General features: G+C 40.5%; 1 protein-coding gene across 2 annotated transcripts in view; it reads right to left on the reverse strand.

Annotated features, from left to right (window-relative positions):
- Nucleotides 1–12,238: 12,238 nt before the first annotated feature.
- Nucleotides 12,239–17,453, reverse strand: part of LOC307044752 (GDNF family receptor alpha-2-like) — a 60,310-nt gene continuing 55,095 nt past the window's right edge. For both annotated transcript variants that reach the window (XM_079690086.1, XM_079690085.1), the window contains exon 8: nt 12,239–13,429. In XM_079690086.1, coding sequence (XP_079546212.1) covers nt 13,292–13,429 — 138 coding nt within the window. In that variant the 3' untranslated portion in view covers nt 12,239–13,291. The remainder of the gene's footprint in view (nt 13,430–17,453) is intronic.

Genomic DNA, 17,453 nt, shown 5'->3' on the forward strand with positions numbered 1-17,453 from the left:
CAGCTATTTACATTATTTACTTCTAGAGTTCACAGATAAAGATACTTAATGTAATATATATAATAATATAGAAATGGTCACTCCAGGGTGATAGCAGGACATCCCATGTAGTCACTCAGAAAAAATCAGGACATTCTGATGTAGAGTTTCAAATTAAAAGACCTTTGAAATCTCTATTGTATGAGCTATCATCCCTGTTTTTAGATGAGAATAAAACAAAAACTGTCCAGTATCATAGATCCATCTCACTCCAGGGTGATAGCAGGACACCCCATGTCGTCACTCAGAAAAAATCAGGACATTCTGATCTGATGTACAGTTTCAAAATAAAAGACCTTTGAAATCTCATATATGAGCTATCATCCCTGTTTTTAGATGAGAATAAAACAAAAACTGTCCAGTATCCTAGATCCATCTCACTCCAGGGTAATAGCAGGACATCCCATCTAGTCACTCAGAAAAAAATCAGGACATTCAGATGTAGAGTTTCAAAATAAAAGACCTTTGAAATCTCTATTGTATGAGCTATCATCCCTGTTTTTAGATGAGAATAAAACAAAAACTGTCCAGTATCATAGATCCATCTCACTCCAGGGTGATAGCAGGACACCCCATGTCGTCACTCAGAAAAAATCAGGACATTCTGATGTACAGTTTCAAAATAAAAGACCTTTGGGGACAGGGATGATAGCTCATACTGTATATGAGACTTCAAAGGTCTTTTATTTTGAAACTCTACATCAGAATGTCCTGATTTTCAGTATTCTGAGGCTCTGAGCCCCATTTATTTTTGGCAAAAAAAGTCAGACATTATACAATTTAAAATTAAAATAATAATCGTGGCTTGATATTGAGTAAGAAAATGTTTTTGTGAACCACAGCTTCTGGTCTTCCAAGACCCGACCGGAAAAAAATACGTGGTGCTGGCACGAAACATACTACCAATAGACATTGCTTTTAAAATCGTTCTGTGTGATGCGAAACATTTTGAGAAATCGTGTTGGTGAACACGAATCAATAGATTGAATTAATTTCGTGACTATTACACGAAATGCAGTGAGACTTACCATGTCACTGTCAAAAATACCATGGTTAGGGGTACCATAGTACTCATACCATGGTAGTATTTTAAACAGTGCCCAACAGTAAGTCGAAATATTTCTTAACAGAGATATATTGCCGTCTGCAGTTGAATATATACCACTTTAAAGAAGATAGTGTTTAAGGTATTCTGTTCTTCCATCATTCCGTTCTTACAAAATGCAGCATTTTCCTGCAAAAGGAGTAATCACAAGTTATTATTTTTCTCCATCTCCAGAACTTTTGCCAGTTGCTACAAAGTGCAGCACTTGGTATGTGTCTGTGCGGTATCAGTATTCACCACAAAATGTCTGTAGTGGGAGAAAGGGAGCTCTGCAAATCTTCAGGTTTGTGATTATCTGACTTTGTTGCGTCTTTTTTTCCCTGCTCCACGCAATCTCTCTTTTGCTCCCTCTTCAAAACTGTACTTTATACCCATACCACACACACACACACACACACACACACACACACACACACACACACACACACACACACACACACACACACACACACACACACGCACACACACACACACACACACACACACACACACACACACACACACACACACACACACACACACACACACACACACACACTGCGTATAGGCCTTCCATTTCTCATCACTATCTGTAAGACCTCCCCCCCCCCTTCCCCTTAATTGTTCATCCATTTCCCCAACACTCTCGTTATTTCTCCTTGTCTACATTTCCTCTTCTACCTTTCCTCCCTGAGCTCTATCTCTCTCTCCCCTTCACTGTCTTAGCCCTGCCTTGTGTGTGGTTGTAAGAAAAGGTGTTTCGACCTGACATTGGGTTTGTTCAGCACGTCAGTCCATAGCTGCTGGAAGCTCTGTGGGGTCCTCTGGGGTCGGGTTTTGTTGGTTGTGGAGTGCAGTTGTCCAGCCAAGCCTCATTCTGAATACAAACCTGGAGTTCACCTCTGAGGGGGAAGACAGGGATAAGGCTGAGAGGAGGAGGGGGGAGAGGAGGAGGGGGGTCATCACCACCTCTTCTTCCCTGCATTCATCCCTCCTAACCCCTCTCCTCCTTCTCTGTTCTACTCTTACTCTATGCCTCAATGCATATACATAAAGTACACACACTCAGGGTAGTCCAATGGCCCTGGGCAAAGACGTACAAATACAAGCTTCAACACACCCTGACACACACACACACACACACACACACACACACACACACACACACACACACACACACACACACACACACACACACACACACACACACACACACACACACACACACACACACACACACACACACACACACACACACACACACACACACACACACACACACAGATGCTGGTTGCGATATCTGACTGAGATCCCCAGAGCTGCTCTCTCCCTTGCACTGAGCTTTGTATGATGTTCACCTTTACTCAGACTTCTTCTCAACTCAATAAATCTCTGTCCACACTTTCACTGTAGTTTTTTTTATCTGAATTTAAGTCCATTGTGTTTTTAGCCGGACTACAAATCTCCTTTTTCCTTTAAGTTGTTTAATGCGCTGTTGAAACACTTCATCACTATTTAGGGGCTTCTGATACTGACTAATGCAATATTCATTATCATAGTGCATTTTATCAATACTGTTTGATATGTTGACAAGCCATCTCAATCATTATGAGTGATCCCAAATAATTATTCCAGATCTAAACATTTCCCCCTTGCGTTGGGTTGTACAGCACACTCAAATATTTATAATTCATTAATTATTTGCTGTTGGTTATGATCTGACTGTTAACGCCAGGAAAGAAATAAGACCTGCCACAGTTGCAGGCAGATTTGCTGCAGCAGCGAAATACTCAGTTTTTACGGTAATTGATGAAGCACTACAGTATACAGTATTTCATGTGCTGAGTAATTTTCTAATTGGTCAAGGGGTAGCAAGTGGTTTTGCAGCTCTGCAGCCTCTCAGCGGGGGGGAACACTTGCTCATCAGAGTAAAAGGAAATAGGGAAAGAAATGCATTGAATTGTGAATCTCTTTAACTGCCTGCATGAACTGAGTTCTTGACTAATGAAAACAAAATGTTCAACACATTGCTTACTTACTGCTCGCTGTACCTTTTTGGGCTTTATAACTGTCATGTTCATACTGACTTTGACCTTCAAAATGCTTCTTCAGTGATCTGATCTCATACACCACTCCTGCTGGAACATGTACAGCTCCTGTAAATAAGTCTGGAAGACACTCGCATCAGGTTATATGCAGTGTGTGCATGTCCACAGAGAGAATGCGATCCTATATTGGACCCTTCAACTCAGAGGTATGGATTGAATATTTTTGCATAATGGATTTTCCACAACTCACACAGTCATGAATGAAGTGTGATGTTTTAGATGGTTGAAGTTGTGGGAATAGATGGAGAACATATTTTGTGGAAAATGAAGGCACCAGATACATTTCTATCAGAGTGTAGACGTGCAATAAGTAGAGGTAGGTAGGGGATGGTTTTTTTAAAAATTCCTCCCTTCCACTTTATTGAGAAACACTGCAATCATGTTTTTAAAATTCCTAAAGGGTTGATTGTAAAAATCCAAGGGAAATTGACAAAAATGGTTGGCGTATTGATGTTTTTTGGTATCATCCAAAAGAGGTGCCTTGATGGGTCATCTGCTCTAAATTCAAATATTCCAGTAGTGAGAAGAACCAAGGGTAATTTTTTTTTTGAGAGCTCACGTAATCCGAAAATCCACCCATAGCGTTTTAAATCACCAGAGGCAGCAGGAATAATGAATCTTTTCGCTGTGTGTACGTCATAAACATGTAAACTGGCTGGGCCGGGAGGTGCAAGAATAATGAGAGGCAGTCTAAACAGTCCGTCATCATCTATGCCTTTAGAGTGGGTCCTTTACCCGGGCCCCTGCAAAGTATATTGGTAGCATTATAGCATAGAGGTCCTCAATTTATCAATAAAAGAACCAATGTGTCACTCCAGCAAACACACAGGCTGCATTTGCATTCAAGATAACGAGACCTGTCATGTGAATTTTATACTCTGTCTCCTCGCTCTGTTGGTGCTGTCCTTCTTTTTTGCTCTCTTCCCTTTTTTCTCGCTTTGGAAATTTGGATGAAAGCTCCTCCCGTGACCACGACTGTTCTTCATGGACCACTCGAATATTCAGATTCTAGTGCGTTGCAGATAAATTATTCATGAATTGTTTTGAATAGTACCATTTCTTTTATTCTATTCTACAAAAATGTGATGTATTCTTAATTTCTATTGGTTTACATGCAATCTCAATTTTCCCACTTATGCCACTTTTCCCACCAACCACCTATTGTTGCATGCTTCCTGCAGCCACTGCTGGTACCAACTCTGGTTTTCACTTCGGCTTTTTCTTTATCAGCCTGCTTCCATTATGTTTGCCTTCTACCCTCTCCTTTTGCAAAAATATAATACCTTTTCAGAGAGCGCAAACACAAATGTACCTATTACCTGTTCTGAGAAGGAAAAACTGAATTAAAATACAGTAAAATGCAGTGTTGACAGACCAATCCGGAGAGAGTAAACAATAGCTACGGTGGTGGGCAACGACATAATCCCTATACGCGCAAGACTCCATACGCTGTACCGTGTGTTTGTGTATATAATGTGCCCTCCACAGGATGGGTGTGCAATAAAGGCCAAACTACAGCTGTGAGAGAAACAGAGATCCCATCGCCAAATCCAATAAGAGGACTAGAATTTCATTACAGATGTTCAGCTTGGATATGACGGGTCCATCAATAACCACCCCACGTGTGAGAGACGTGAGCATGTCGCAGTCAAAGTCGCACAGCCATGGCAGAATCTATATCGGATTGTTTCAAAGCTCCACCAGCCTGAGTCGTCTTCTCTCTCAACGCCTCTTTGTTCTTGCTGATGCTTCTCTTTCAGTCTCTGTCCTTCTCTCTTTCTTTCAGCTTTTTTTTGGTCTCGACAATAGAAATGTCCAGTCTTTCTTCATTGGAGCAAGGAATTACATCTCAAGTGGTCTGGTTCAATACTGCTGTCCACTCTTCTCTGCTGACAGAGTAGATGTTTGCTTCAAAAAATATATACGGCCCTTGCTATGATTTCCAATTGCATTCTGTCTCTCTCCTCCACGCCGAAACAGTTTTCACCCGTCAAACTACTTTTCATTATCAACACCTTTTGTTATTTGACAGCAAAGTGTTGTGCGTCGGCAACTGTGTTAAATGTTTTTTGTTAGTTTAGTTATTGATGTTCCACTTCCTGTTTTATTTTGTATTGACCTTGTCTCGTTCCTGGTTCCTTTTCTTCCTGCCTTGGTTGTTTTCCCGCCATCATCAGTGGCCGTTTCTCAATCGCGAGGAAACTGGCTTCCAAGCCAATATTTCAAGGATACTACGTCATCGAGTGCCGCCGAAGGACTGTTCCAATCTCCAGCATACTTGGAATTCCACCGAGGCCACGTCCTTGGTTTGGGGGTAATTTCGAGGTTGCACATGGGTAGACTTCGCGTCCTTAAAATCCCCACAATGCTTTGCGCATGGAACAATTTCAAAAACCCTTGCGGAGAATGGCTGAGCCGACGCAGCACAGCACACATTTAAATGTAAGTATGTAGTGGCGTAGAACATGTGTTGGTAAATATGTTACTTTGTTACATTTGTTTGTTATCACCAAAAATGTGTTCCGTGAAAGTAGAGCAAATTCATAATTAGATAGACATCGTGAGGTATTTATTTTTGCTATAGTTTATGTTGAAACCGTTAGAGAGAGTGGCACACTTGTTAGCCTGTTCCATTCTTCTTTGTTTTCCGAAGCCGTGGCCTGGAAGTACACTTGCTTCGTTTCTGAAGGAAGTGACTTGGAAGTATGCGACTACCAAGCCAGTATCCTCGCAATTGAGAAATGGCCAGTGTCTGCCCCGCCCCTGATTGTTTCCACCTGTGCCCACTTCCCTCTTGTATAGTGTCCTGTCTTCCTTTGTTTGTTGCCAGATTGTCTTGTGTCTTTTGCCAAACTCTCCAGCGTTATCCTATTTGCATCTAATTATCTAAGTTATAGTCATTGTCCTTAGATTTAGTTATAGATCAGGTAGAAGCATTTTTCTAGTTATTAGTTAGGTAAACATTAGTGTAGATTCTTTATTGTATATATCTTTGTACTGTTTCTGCTTTTTCAAGTAAAGACTTTACTTGAATCCTGTGTCTGCCTTCCTGCTTTTGGGTCCACTCCTTGTACACCCGTGACGACCAGAGTCGACCAGCTAACCAATCAGAGCAGACTGGGCTCTGGTTTCAGACAGAGGGTGAAAAGAGGTGCTGCAGCACAGGTAGTATGAGAAACAGTAGACTAGACACACAATACAAATATGGACCTGAAAATGAGTCCTCTTTAAAATAACGCTGCAGTCCGTAAGAGATATTTGAACTCACCATAAAAAGTTTTAAGAAGGTCAAACCAACTCCACCGGACACTGAATAAAAAGAAAGGACAGCAGCGCCTGGAAGAGTTGTAATAGAAAAAAAAAAAAAAAAGTAATAGAAATGTCAGAAGAATTGTTCAGACCATTTCACTTTTATTCAGACTATCGAATACGTGAAGGATTCCACTTTTTCTTTAGAAACATAGTTTGTGACAAGGAATTCTTAGCCTCTTTTAAAAGTCTCACATGATTTTGCCATTTTCCTAATTAAAACATGACCTCCAACTAGATATGATTATGAAAATGCTTTTTGTTCAAAAACAGGTGCACAGGTTACAGTTAGGCAGAAATTGTTGACATATAAAAGGCTTTTCATGGTTGTAATAGTATAATGTAAAAAAGCACAACTCAAAACGTTGCACTGCAGATGTGTCATTCATAATGATTGAATTGGTCGTGTCATGCAGGCGGCGGAGAGGCAGAAATATTTCTGGTTTCTTTTTGTGTTTTCTTTTTACAGCTGCCACTTGGGTTGAATGAATGCAGGGTATTGAAGTTCACATTTTTCAATTATCTCTCGCTGCCATCTGGAACCCACTGCTATGGCCAACCTTTGTTTTATTTAATGAGCAGAGTTGTTTCACAGAAGCCCATGAAAATCCAAAATACATCATATATGTTGTAGAAGCAAGATTTTTGGATTATCAGAAGAGCAAACCTCACTCAGTTAATTAGATTTTCATTGTCAGGTATAATTATTCCTTCTCCTACAGTCAAGTGCTGAATATTATGCAAACTTCAGAGAAAAGAAACTGCAATCTTAATTATTGCCATGTCACTGTGATGTGCTGGGCTTCAATCCAACATCTCCACTTTCACATGCATCTTTTGTTTCCCATCACTTTCTGTCTTCTATAAATGACCTAAATAAAGCAAAACGTCTTTTTTTACAACATTAAGTGAGCACTGCAGTCCATCTAGTGACTCACTGGTGTTGCACCTGTCCCTTTATTCACTTGAATTCCCTAAAACTGCCTGGGTAATACCGTATTGCGTGTCGAGCAACCAGGAAGGATGCCTGACATTATAGTAAAATATTAACACCTTTAGTGGAACAAATGAAAGCAGAAAGAAATTAGTTTGGCACACAGATCGTGACAAAAACATCTGAATTTGTCTCGCTGGCATTAAAGTAATTTCTTATCTCACAAGGGTATATATACTGCACACAGCATCATGAGCAGTCCATTACTTTGAATGTATTCCTCTGATGCTCTTTTCATTTCTCATTTTGTCCTCCTTTGAGATTTGTTCACAGTGGATTACAGTGCTGAGGATACATGCTGTGGCTTTTGCCAGGCATTGAAATAACTATCATTCTCAGCTCATATCGCAGTGGATTTGAAAGCATTAGTGCATGCCATACATATTTATCAAGGATCATCACATCCAGGCTGCGTATCAAACTTGATAAACATGAGTTTATATCAGAAATCCAGTCCTGTCAAGCGTGAAAGTGATACATTTTCAAGCACATCCGCAACTATTAGTCAATATTTTACTGGGGGATTTCTTTTTTCCAGATGTCAGCAGGCAGCCTACTATACTTTTCCTTTTGCATGATGACATAAGCCACATTAAGAACTCATTACAAGCGTTTACATCAGTTTCTGTGGTAATCTCCAAACACAGCCCGTGAAACAGACTGTGAACCGCGCAGTAGCAGATGTATCACTCATTTCTGAGACAAACATGTCTACCTAACATAGGATAAAGGGTCCAATTGGATCAGCGACTAACTACTGTGCAGACGAGAAGAAGAGAGCCCAACAAAAACAGGTGGGTGAGCTCAGAAAGGAATGATGGGACGGCAATGGGAGCCGTATGTGATTGGAGCATCCGAGCCTCTGTAAACCTTTCTTCTCTCTGCGCCATGTGCAGAGTGTTGATAAGAGACATCATCCCACTGACTCATTAATCAACTGTGAAATGTACAGCTACCTGCCTCTTTCTTATTCCCGTGCCCCCGAAACCCCTCCGCTACCTCCTCTTCTCCACTTCTACCCGCCTGTAAAAAAGAAGAAACAAACTGGACTCCACAAGGATTTCCTTTTGAAAGAAAAAAAAAAAAGGAGAAAATTGCTCTCCTAGCACATTTCCTGTTTCAAGATGTTGTACTCACACCCTTGTGTACGCAGGCATTCACACACAGAGACAGGCGTGAACCCACACAGGGGCAAAGAAGAGCCCTGAACTTTCTAATGCCGACACATGTCCTTCATATTTCTGTCTCGGTAGCTTAAATTATGATCACGCAGGCAGATAACCGCACATTTTGGCTTAACGACATCAAAACCCAGCTGACACCATCCACTTTATTCTTCCCCTTCTCTGTCCCATCGCTGCTCTCCTGCACTGGTAATACCTGCTATGACATTCCTGATATTTATTTCTAAATTGAGCAGTGTGTTGTCCAGCATATACTTTCCCGTAAACTGTGTCAGAACTGCTGATCTGCTGTCTTTTCAACCCAAAGCTCAGCTCCACTCCAGGGAAGGTGAAATGAAGTGAGGGTAGAATTGCATTTTGATCAGTTTATTTGCATGTCAAAACCCTTCATTTATCTTTGATCGCCTTTATAAGGAGCCGACTATATAATAACTCAGCGTGTGTCATCAATTTCTCTGAAAAGTAAGCAACAACCTGACCAAATCAAAGTTTGATTAATAGGCAGGGAGGTATACACATTGTCCTGGTGACAGCTGCGTAAACAGGAAGCCCAGGGAGCCTTTTAACTCTACATTTCCTGATGGAGTAGGTTGTAAAATATACTCAGCAAAGGCAGAAGTTCACTTTCATGTTGCATTTATGAAACAGAAAATACTGCTAACAGGCAAAATGCAGTGATTTACATTTACGGTACACTGCGGAGGCATGAAGAACTCTATTTGGTTACACGCATGAAGTGAAAGCCAAAAACATTTTATGTTGTCAGACGGGTTGAACTGAAGTGTCAGTCAGCGACTCCTCGCAGAACATCACCAGGTCCCGTTATCATCAGCGCACAAATGCTGCAGTCTGTCTGCGTTTCACCTTCTCCCAGTTATAATCCTGCCGTAGACCCTCCTGAGCTCTAAATTATTCAGCAAAATGCAAAATACATAGAGGTGTAAATTACTGCAGGTAAAGAAGTGTCAAACTGGAAAAACACGCCTTGCAATCAAAAGCTCAAATACACTATATTTGTCATTTATTATGGAAATCTACGCATGCACTACAAAAACTCGAAATCTTGCCAAGTATATTCGTCTAACTTCTAGTCAGATTATGTCTTTACACTTGCTATAAGACATTATAACCTCAGAAGTAACACTGCAGTGAGATATCGGGTCTTGTTTTTAGACTGCATCATCTTGTTAAGTAAAAAAAATCTTATTTTGAGTCGTATCTCAGATGAAACACATATTTTTTTTTACATATTTATTAGAAAATCACCAACTAACATCAGAAAACAGAACACTTTTGAGCATTTGCAGCTTATATTGCAACACAACATTTCCTGATTCTGGTCAAATATAGTTCAAAATGAGTTCTCCCAGCTAATTACGAGATCTGATTTATCTAAATATCCCTTCTTATATGTTCTATTGGCAGATTTTTTTACTTATTTCAAGTGAAAAATCCTTATTTTCATTATTGTTAACTTGTTTTTGGAGCAGCATTTTTTCCAGTGTGCAAACAATTTGAATAAGGTGTTCCTACAAAGAGGACCCATGTCTGTGAGACTATGTTATGACTGTGTTGCCTTTTGGACTTCAGAGGCTGTTCTGGAGGGGAAACTGGCAGCTCTGCTTAAACTTTGATGGATTTCTGTCTCTGAAATTGTTAAACGTTGATGTAAGATTAGACACCTTTGCTTTTTTTGATTCTCAAACACAGTCTGACTTTGACTTCTGATGTTACGGATGGGTTTTAGATTGATGGTTTGATAGATTTGTTTTAATTGGACTGTTTTGAACACCCAACCAATGTTTTATTTTCAAATAACTATAGCTGTGAAAGCATGTATTATAGATTGTGATTCATTTAGAACAGCTTGTAAACATTCACAAAGATACATTTGTAATTCAAATGGACTGCAGCATTGCCAGGAACAATAGCAGAGAAATCCTTTATCCTTTAATCTTTTGAAATAGCTGGTAATGTTGAGGGATGTTACAAAAGTGGGATTTTTTGCCATGGTGAAAAGTAACTTAATACATTTACTTAAGGACACATTTGAGGAATTGTACTTTACCCGACTATTTCCCTTTTACACTACTTCATACTTCTAGTCCGCTACATTTTGGCAGCCAATTTTGTACTTTTTACACCAATACATTTATTTACAAATTCGTTGCATGTTGAATTTGTGCTGAAAAACGATACATATAATATCCCAGTGTTTGACATGTTATATTCTCAGAAGCCCAGAGCAGTAAACACACACGTCTAGGTCATTCCTGCCAGGCCTGACCACACTGTGTACGGTGCAAGCACAGTTAACAATAAAATATTGAGCAAAGTTTAATTTGACGTCTGTTCCCGTGACAGATGGTATACTTTTTTTGTAAATCAACGGGGAACATAAAGCTCTTTGATTCAGAGCATGCATGTACAGTATGTGGTAAAACACTATAGTGGATGTGTCGCCGGGAGACATAAACATTTTGTGGAAACACTCATTGTGCATCAGTTACAGTTCATTCGCTGCAAGGGAAAAAATGATGTATGTATGAACATTTGAAAATACATCCTGCTACCAATGTTCCCATGTGAAATGAATCAGTCAGAAGGGTTTTAAAGAATAGCTAGGATACATTTAAATATAACCTCATATGACCATGTGTACATTGGAAAAAACGATTGCTTTCGTTCACTGTGGCAAAGAGAATATCTCTTTCTCGCATATGGGACGAAATCAAAGTCATCTGTATGAAGGAATGCCATCAACAGGACAAATGATCACAGCAATAACTTGTTCAATCTACATAGGTATGAGGCCTTTGAGTATTTAAAGTGCTTGAAAGGTACTTTGTTTTGCCCAAAGTTAGCATAAAACTGCCGATTTACAGTTCAACAACTCAATGTGGTCGGCTTTGCACAACCCCTCCTAAATTATAAAGTGTAATCTTCACACAAAAAGCAAGATGTTGTGTGTTGATTATTCAGGTTTAAAGGAGCTTGTGGGTAAATGTTTGAACATATTTGTTCCCCTGTTTTCAGGCTTAAGATAATCTGCTAAACAGCTGCATGGCGGTAGCTTCATATCCAGTAATATATGAGTGTCCTTGATCTTTACTTTTGTCAAGGGAATCATTTGAAAATGTCAGATCATTCCTTTAAGTCGATACTAGAAGGACATATTTGAACAAGTTCTATATTTTTCAGTCAAAAGATAAGGGTATGGATGCGGATGAAGTTCAAGACCTAAAATATAAAGCCTTTTTTTTTTTTTAAATCTATGAAAAGTTGAACAATAGGATTCAAACATTGGTTCATAGGCAGCACTAACAAACTATCGGCTGTCTCGCTTGCGGTTGATTACACGATGCATCATAACCTCTGCTCTCTGAGGGGGCAGAGGAACCCCCACACTGGCAATTTAAACTGCTTCTAATAAGCTACTTTTCTCCTGCATGGAAATATAGACACACACACATTGTAATAATTGTCCACACATACTCAGTGATAATACTCACACACGGGGTTATGGCTTTCCAAGCAGTTTGAGCTTGTTTAATCTCATCCCTGTATACATTCTGTGTGATCAATACTTTATAGACAAATATAAACGCAGATAATGAAGGCCTTCAATTCGTCCCAGTACAGAGTCATCATAGAGTACAGTCCATTCAAGGTACATCATTTGGTTGAATGAAAGAAAAGAGTTGTATATATACATAGAGACAGAAAAATACACATGTGCAGGTGGACGTTTGGCACACACCCACAGTCATTAACAAACACAGCTCAAATGACCAAAGGACCGTTAACTACGTCACCATCGTTAAGTTCTTTTCGCCGCCCTGCTGAAAAAGTACCCAAATGAAAGATCTGTACGGTAGTTTGATTATGGTCACGGATACTATACCAACACTTATAACACTGAGTAGGCTTTACAGTTTAGAGTTTACAGTAGTGTTGAAGAGACAGAATGTAATCATCTCCCATCCCCTCCCCTAAATGTGCGGTCTGTTCATCTGAGAGAAGATTAAGTCGAGAACCAATTCAAGACAAAAAAAGTGTGACTGAAAGCAGAAATATGTCTCTTTCTCTCTCTCTCCCACCCTCTACCGCTCTACCCCATTTACCTCTTGCTCATTCCCTTTATCTCTGCAACAATTTATTTTCTGTCAATCCAGTCTTCTTTTAATTAGGTTGTTCATTCCCTCTCTCCCTCCTTTGGTGCGAAAACGTGCAGAAGTCTTTGAAATGATCAGCTTCAGTCCTCCAGGAATTTGTGTCTGAGAGAGAGTCATTTCTGGAGAATGGCCTCTCCTACCAAGGGAACTCTTTAAAAAGCCATGTGCTCCATCAAAGTCGTGTTCCGACCTAACAATACATCAAATGAACAACAAATTCACAATTGCGAAATTTCAATATTTTCACTTTTTGTTTTTTTTCTCCCGTTTCATAAATGCCATTTTACGCCGACCGCAGAGAGATTCAGCCTTCTTAATATCAGTCTCCGAAATAAACACCTTCTGCTTTTGGGATCAGCTTGTGGGTGGATGACCTCTTTTCTCTCCTCCTGGCGCTTCTATAAGGCATGCTGGGCCAGGACCAGAGCCAAGGCCAGGGCGGGAACCAGCGCCCAGACGTTGGCACACAGACAGGCAGAGTGGTCCTCTGGCAGGCCACGGGTCTTGCCCAGGCCAACCTCACTTGGATCAGGATACTGGGCAGATAGAGGGACACACAGAGGGAGAGAGATGTGGAAAGGTTAGACATGACTCAGACACTCGTGCTGCTTCTTACGCTGGCATTTGATGAGGAGAGAGACGCGAGGGGGAGGTGAGTAAGGACAGAGTGAAAGATAAGAGAAATAAACAAAGAGTCAGAAAGTCAGAGTAAAAGTGAGACACTACGATTCTGTGGCAGACCCACTTTGGCACGGAAATCAAGTGTTTGATCCACCAAATGTTTTGATATGTGAAGTATATTCCAAGCCCCGGCTGCTTAGTATGCTCTCTGCTTCTTTAACAAGTTGGCAACAATGGAAAGCTTCATGTGAGGACTTTTTTTTCCTAAACTCTTTAAGGTTGTGCCAGCAATTCTCTAAACAGTTTTTAAAGCTATCATTAAAGACGTTATTTACAAGAGAAACATGCTACCAAGCCAAACACACACACTACAGAAGCCAGCAGCAGCTGTGGATTTCTTTCAATATTTCATAAGGCATAAATTACAGCGAGCAGAGCCCAAACAAAACACTTGCAAGACTATGCAGTTTGACTGTGCGCAATTGAAAACACTACGATGTGTGTTGTTATGCACGAGGGGAAATAAACGTATGTATGGAGAGCAAACAGAGAGGAAGAAAAGCAGTTCACCACACTGCTCACATTATGGCAGAGAGCGGTGGGAACACATCAGCCCAGATATTAAACTCCGTTGCCTCCAGAGTTCTACTGTTGTATCCACACGGAAATTGCCTTATTATATGCTTTCCCATAAAATTGTTAGCATTTTGAATACTTTTTACATTCTCTCGGATTCTTGTAACACAAAGCACGACCATTTGCCTCGAAGTTAAAGTAGTCTCGCTCAATTTGTGGAGGCATCATTTCCAGTGCAGCACAGCCATACAGCGGCCCATCATAAGGAACATGAAACATGTTCTCCCCCTCCTCCTCCTCCCACTCTTACTCCATCACCCCCTCAACTCATCTTCACCGATGTAACCTTTGCAGAAATGGTACTTTGCACCATTTCCTTGTACACAGGAAACTCATCTACTCAGATGTTATCTACCAGCACTTCATCTTCCCAACAGAACAAGGCAACATATTAACATCAAAAAATGATACATGAAAAGTGTGTTGGATTCTATTAACAAGACAAGCATATCAGTTCCCCTGTAAAGGAAAGGAAAGAAGGATGGAGAGTGAGGAAGGGGAACGCAGGGGCTTCCAAACAGCTGCAGTTATCTCAGTACCTGGGCTTGTGCTTTCATTCAAAAATGGTTAAATGACAGTTGCCAAAAAAAGGGGGGGGGGGGGGGGGGGGGGAAAGCTATGGGTAGCTTGACAATGCACCAAACACATCCACGACTAAAAGCCAATTAATTAGCAAGAGCAGTGATGTGTGGCAGCAGCCTGTTGACATGAGTCCAGATCTCCGGCTGCAGCCAATATCCACACATACACTCAGGCTTGTGAGACGGCACACACACGCCTAAAAAGCAGCAGCCACGCAAACAAACGCATGCACCGTGACGAAGCGCAGACAATGTCAAAACACGCTCTCATTTACTGATGCTAACACACATGCAGAGAGGACGACAGGATGGAAAACAGTATTTATTTTAAATACTGATCAGGCTATTTATCATTGAACAGGTTACTACACGTTTACTGTAGACAGTGTTTTCCTTATCGATCCGCACGTTGTCAAATTTACAGTTTTATAAGCATCTTCCAAGGCAGGCTGGAGTAACCCTGAGGTATGTACTGTACTTTCTATCCGCAATCAATTGTATTCAATTGAGCAGAAAATCAACACATGGCAGTGACAGTGTGGGAACACAGACAGCAGCGGCTTCCCAGTGCTTATGAGGTTAGAGGAAGGTTAGCTGTTTAAAAATGAAAGCTTGAAAAGCACTACAAATAATAAACATTTCCTTATTTGAGAAGGACATTTACAATTCGAAAAAGGATTATAAAAGACTATAAAAATAGTAAAGACATCACTGGGGATTTAAAATATTCCTCATTAAACGGAAATGTTTTAGTCAATGGGGAAAAATATGTTTCTCCATATAAACAAAGATTATTACAATGCTCAAAGGAACTTGCCTCAGCCCACATGTGTACTCACTAAGCAGGGGATAAAACCCACAACAACCGGTACTGACATTTATGAATAATTATGCATCTAAATGAGCTGAAACACTCTATTAGAGAGCAGTGTGACTGACGTGAAGACTTAGTCACAGGCGGCTGATTCGGCTATACGCTCACTCCTCTCTAACACATTATAGGTTGTGTGTAATGGTGGTCCATGAATCCAACACCATCCTAACATATTCTGCACAGCGAGGACCCCACGCTGGCCAACGGGAGATTTACAACCGTGGACGGTCATTCTTCTGCCAAGAGGGCTCCATACCACCACGACATTTCGCTGCCATGGAAGTTCGTCAAGTTTTAATTGCCAGGCATAGCTTTCTGAGAAGGCAGGGCCGCCCAAAATGTCCCTACCAAGCTCCCTCTCTAATTATAAACTTCCTGCTTGAGTAATCACACGTCTTATTGTTTCCTAATTACCATTTTTACAATAAATTAAACACCACGCTGCACTGAGACAGGCACAGAGCGGTGCATCAATACTGACATACACACACATTCCTCTGCAGATATCTACAATACATTACCTCCCGGCCCTCTCGCCCTGAAACACCTTTCCCAGACATACACAGTGTTTTTGTTATCAGAGCTGCTGGTTCATTAATTGTCTTCCTCGCAACATTTTTAAGATTTCAATTTGCTGTCTTCGCCACAATGAGTGTTTCTGCGTGAAGGACAATGCTGCATGATGACTCGGGTGCCGTGTGACCATTTATTGGCTGTGAAAGCCCCTGGAATGACTCAAAAGAGATGTCTTAATGGGAGTCATTCATTCAGCATGCTAATTTGCATCCATAAACACGGCACGCCGCTTGGATTCTGTGTATATCTGTAATGGTGACGGAAAAATGACTTTAACAATAACATCAGCGGGAGCAGAAGGTTCTCAAAGTGCAATGTTATATAACAGTATGTCATTCAGCCGGGCTTGGGAACTGGGTCTCCTGCAAAGGTGAAAAACATCATCAGTCTTTCACCAGACGGCAGCAGGGCACATCTAGAATAGATCTGTAAAACAGAGCCATATTTCATTGTGAAAAGTAATCAAACTCAGCTAGATAAAAAAGAGAAGGGGAACACCTCTCCTTTGCCCAAAGTGCAAATGAAATATTCCTGTCCTGTTCAAGAGAGACAAAATGCTCCTGTCATTTTGCACATTTATTTAAAAAGAAAATGAAGTTCTATTAAAAGACAAACACATGTGCATTCTTGCAGCACAGCAAAGAGTGATGTGTTTCTGCTCCAGACGGTGAACCCAGTTATAGCTGAGCTGACTGCAGTCTTGTGCTCGGGCCCTGGGCCAGTATTTTAGAACCTCTAATCCAGATTAAAAACCTGTCTTCTCATTTATTTCGCTATTTCATTGAGTGAGAGAGAAATACAACATTTCAACCGTATGTCATCATCTTGGGTGTAGCCTAAACTGTGTTATCAGAAAGCGTCTGAACTGATGCTCCAACTGCTTTAACAGGCGCAGAGATTGGATGTGATGTGAATGAGAATGGGCCATTGTTGAACGTCTTGATTTCGCCTCTTTACAAAAGAGTTAAAGACTGTGGATCGTCTGAAAAGCAAGTTGTAACAAATGTAGCCAAGGAAGTTGAACGGATACATTTGTGTTGCAACATCAACATGTACATAAAACAAATGTTATTTTAAACACATGTTTTAACCAGGCTTGGGGAGTAACGGACCCAAAAAAAGGGTAAATGTAATATGTATAATATATAGTAAATATGGATTACTAGCAGAATTACAATGTAACAAAACATTTAAAATAAAGATTGATATATTTTATGTATAGGCACACTGCCTCAATTTTCTTTATGGTTTTCATTAAGGCTACTTCAACTT

The sequence above is a fragment of the Notothenia rossii genome (assembly GCF_949606895.1).
Source record: "Notothenia rossii genome assembly, chromosome: 6".
Taxonomy (NCBI): Eukaryota; Metazoa; Chordata; class Actinopteri; order Perciformes; family Nototheniidae; genus Notothenia; species Notothenia rossii.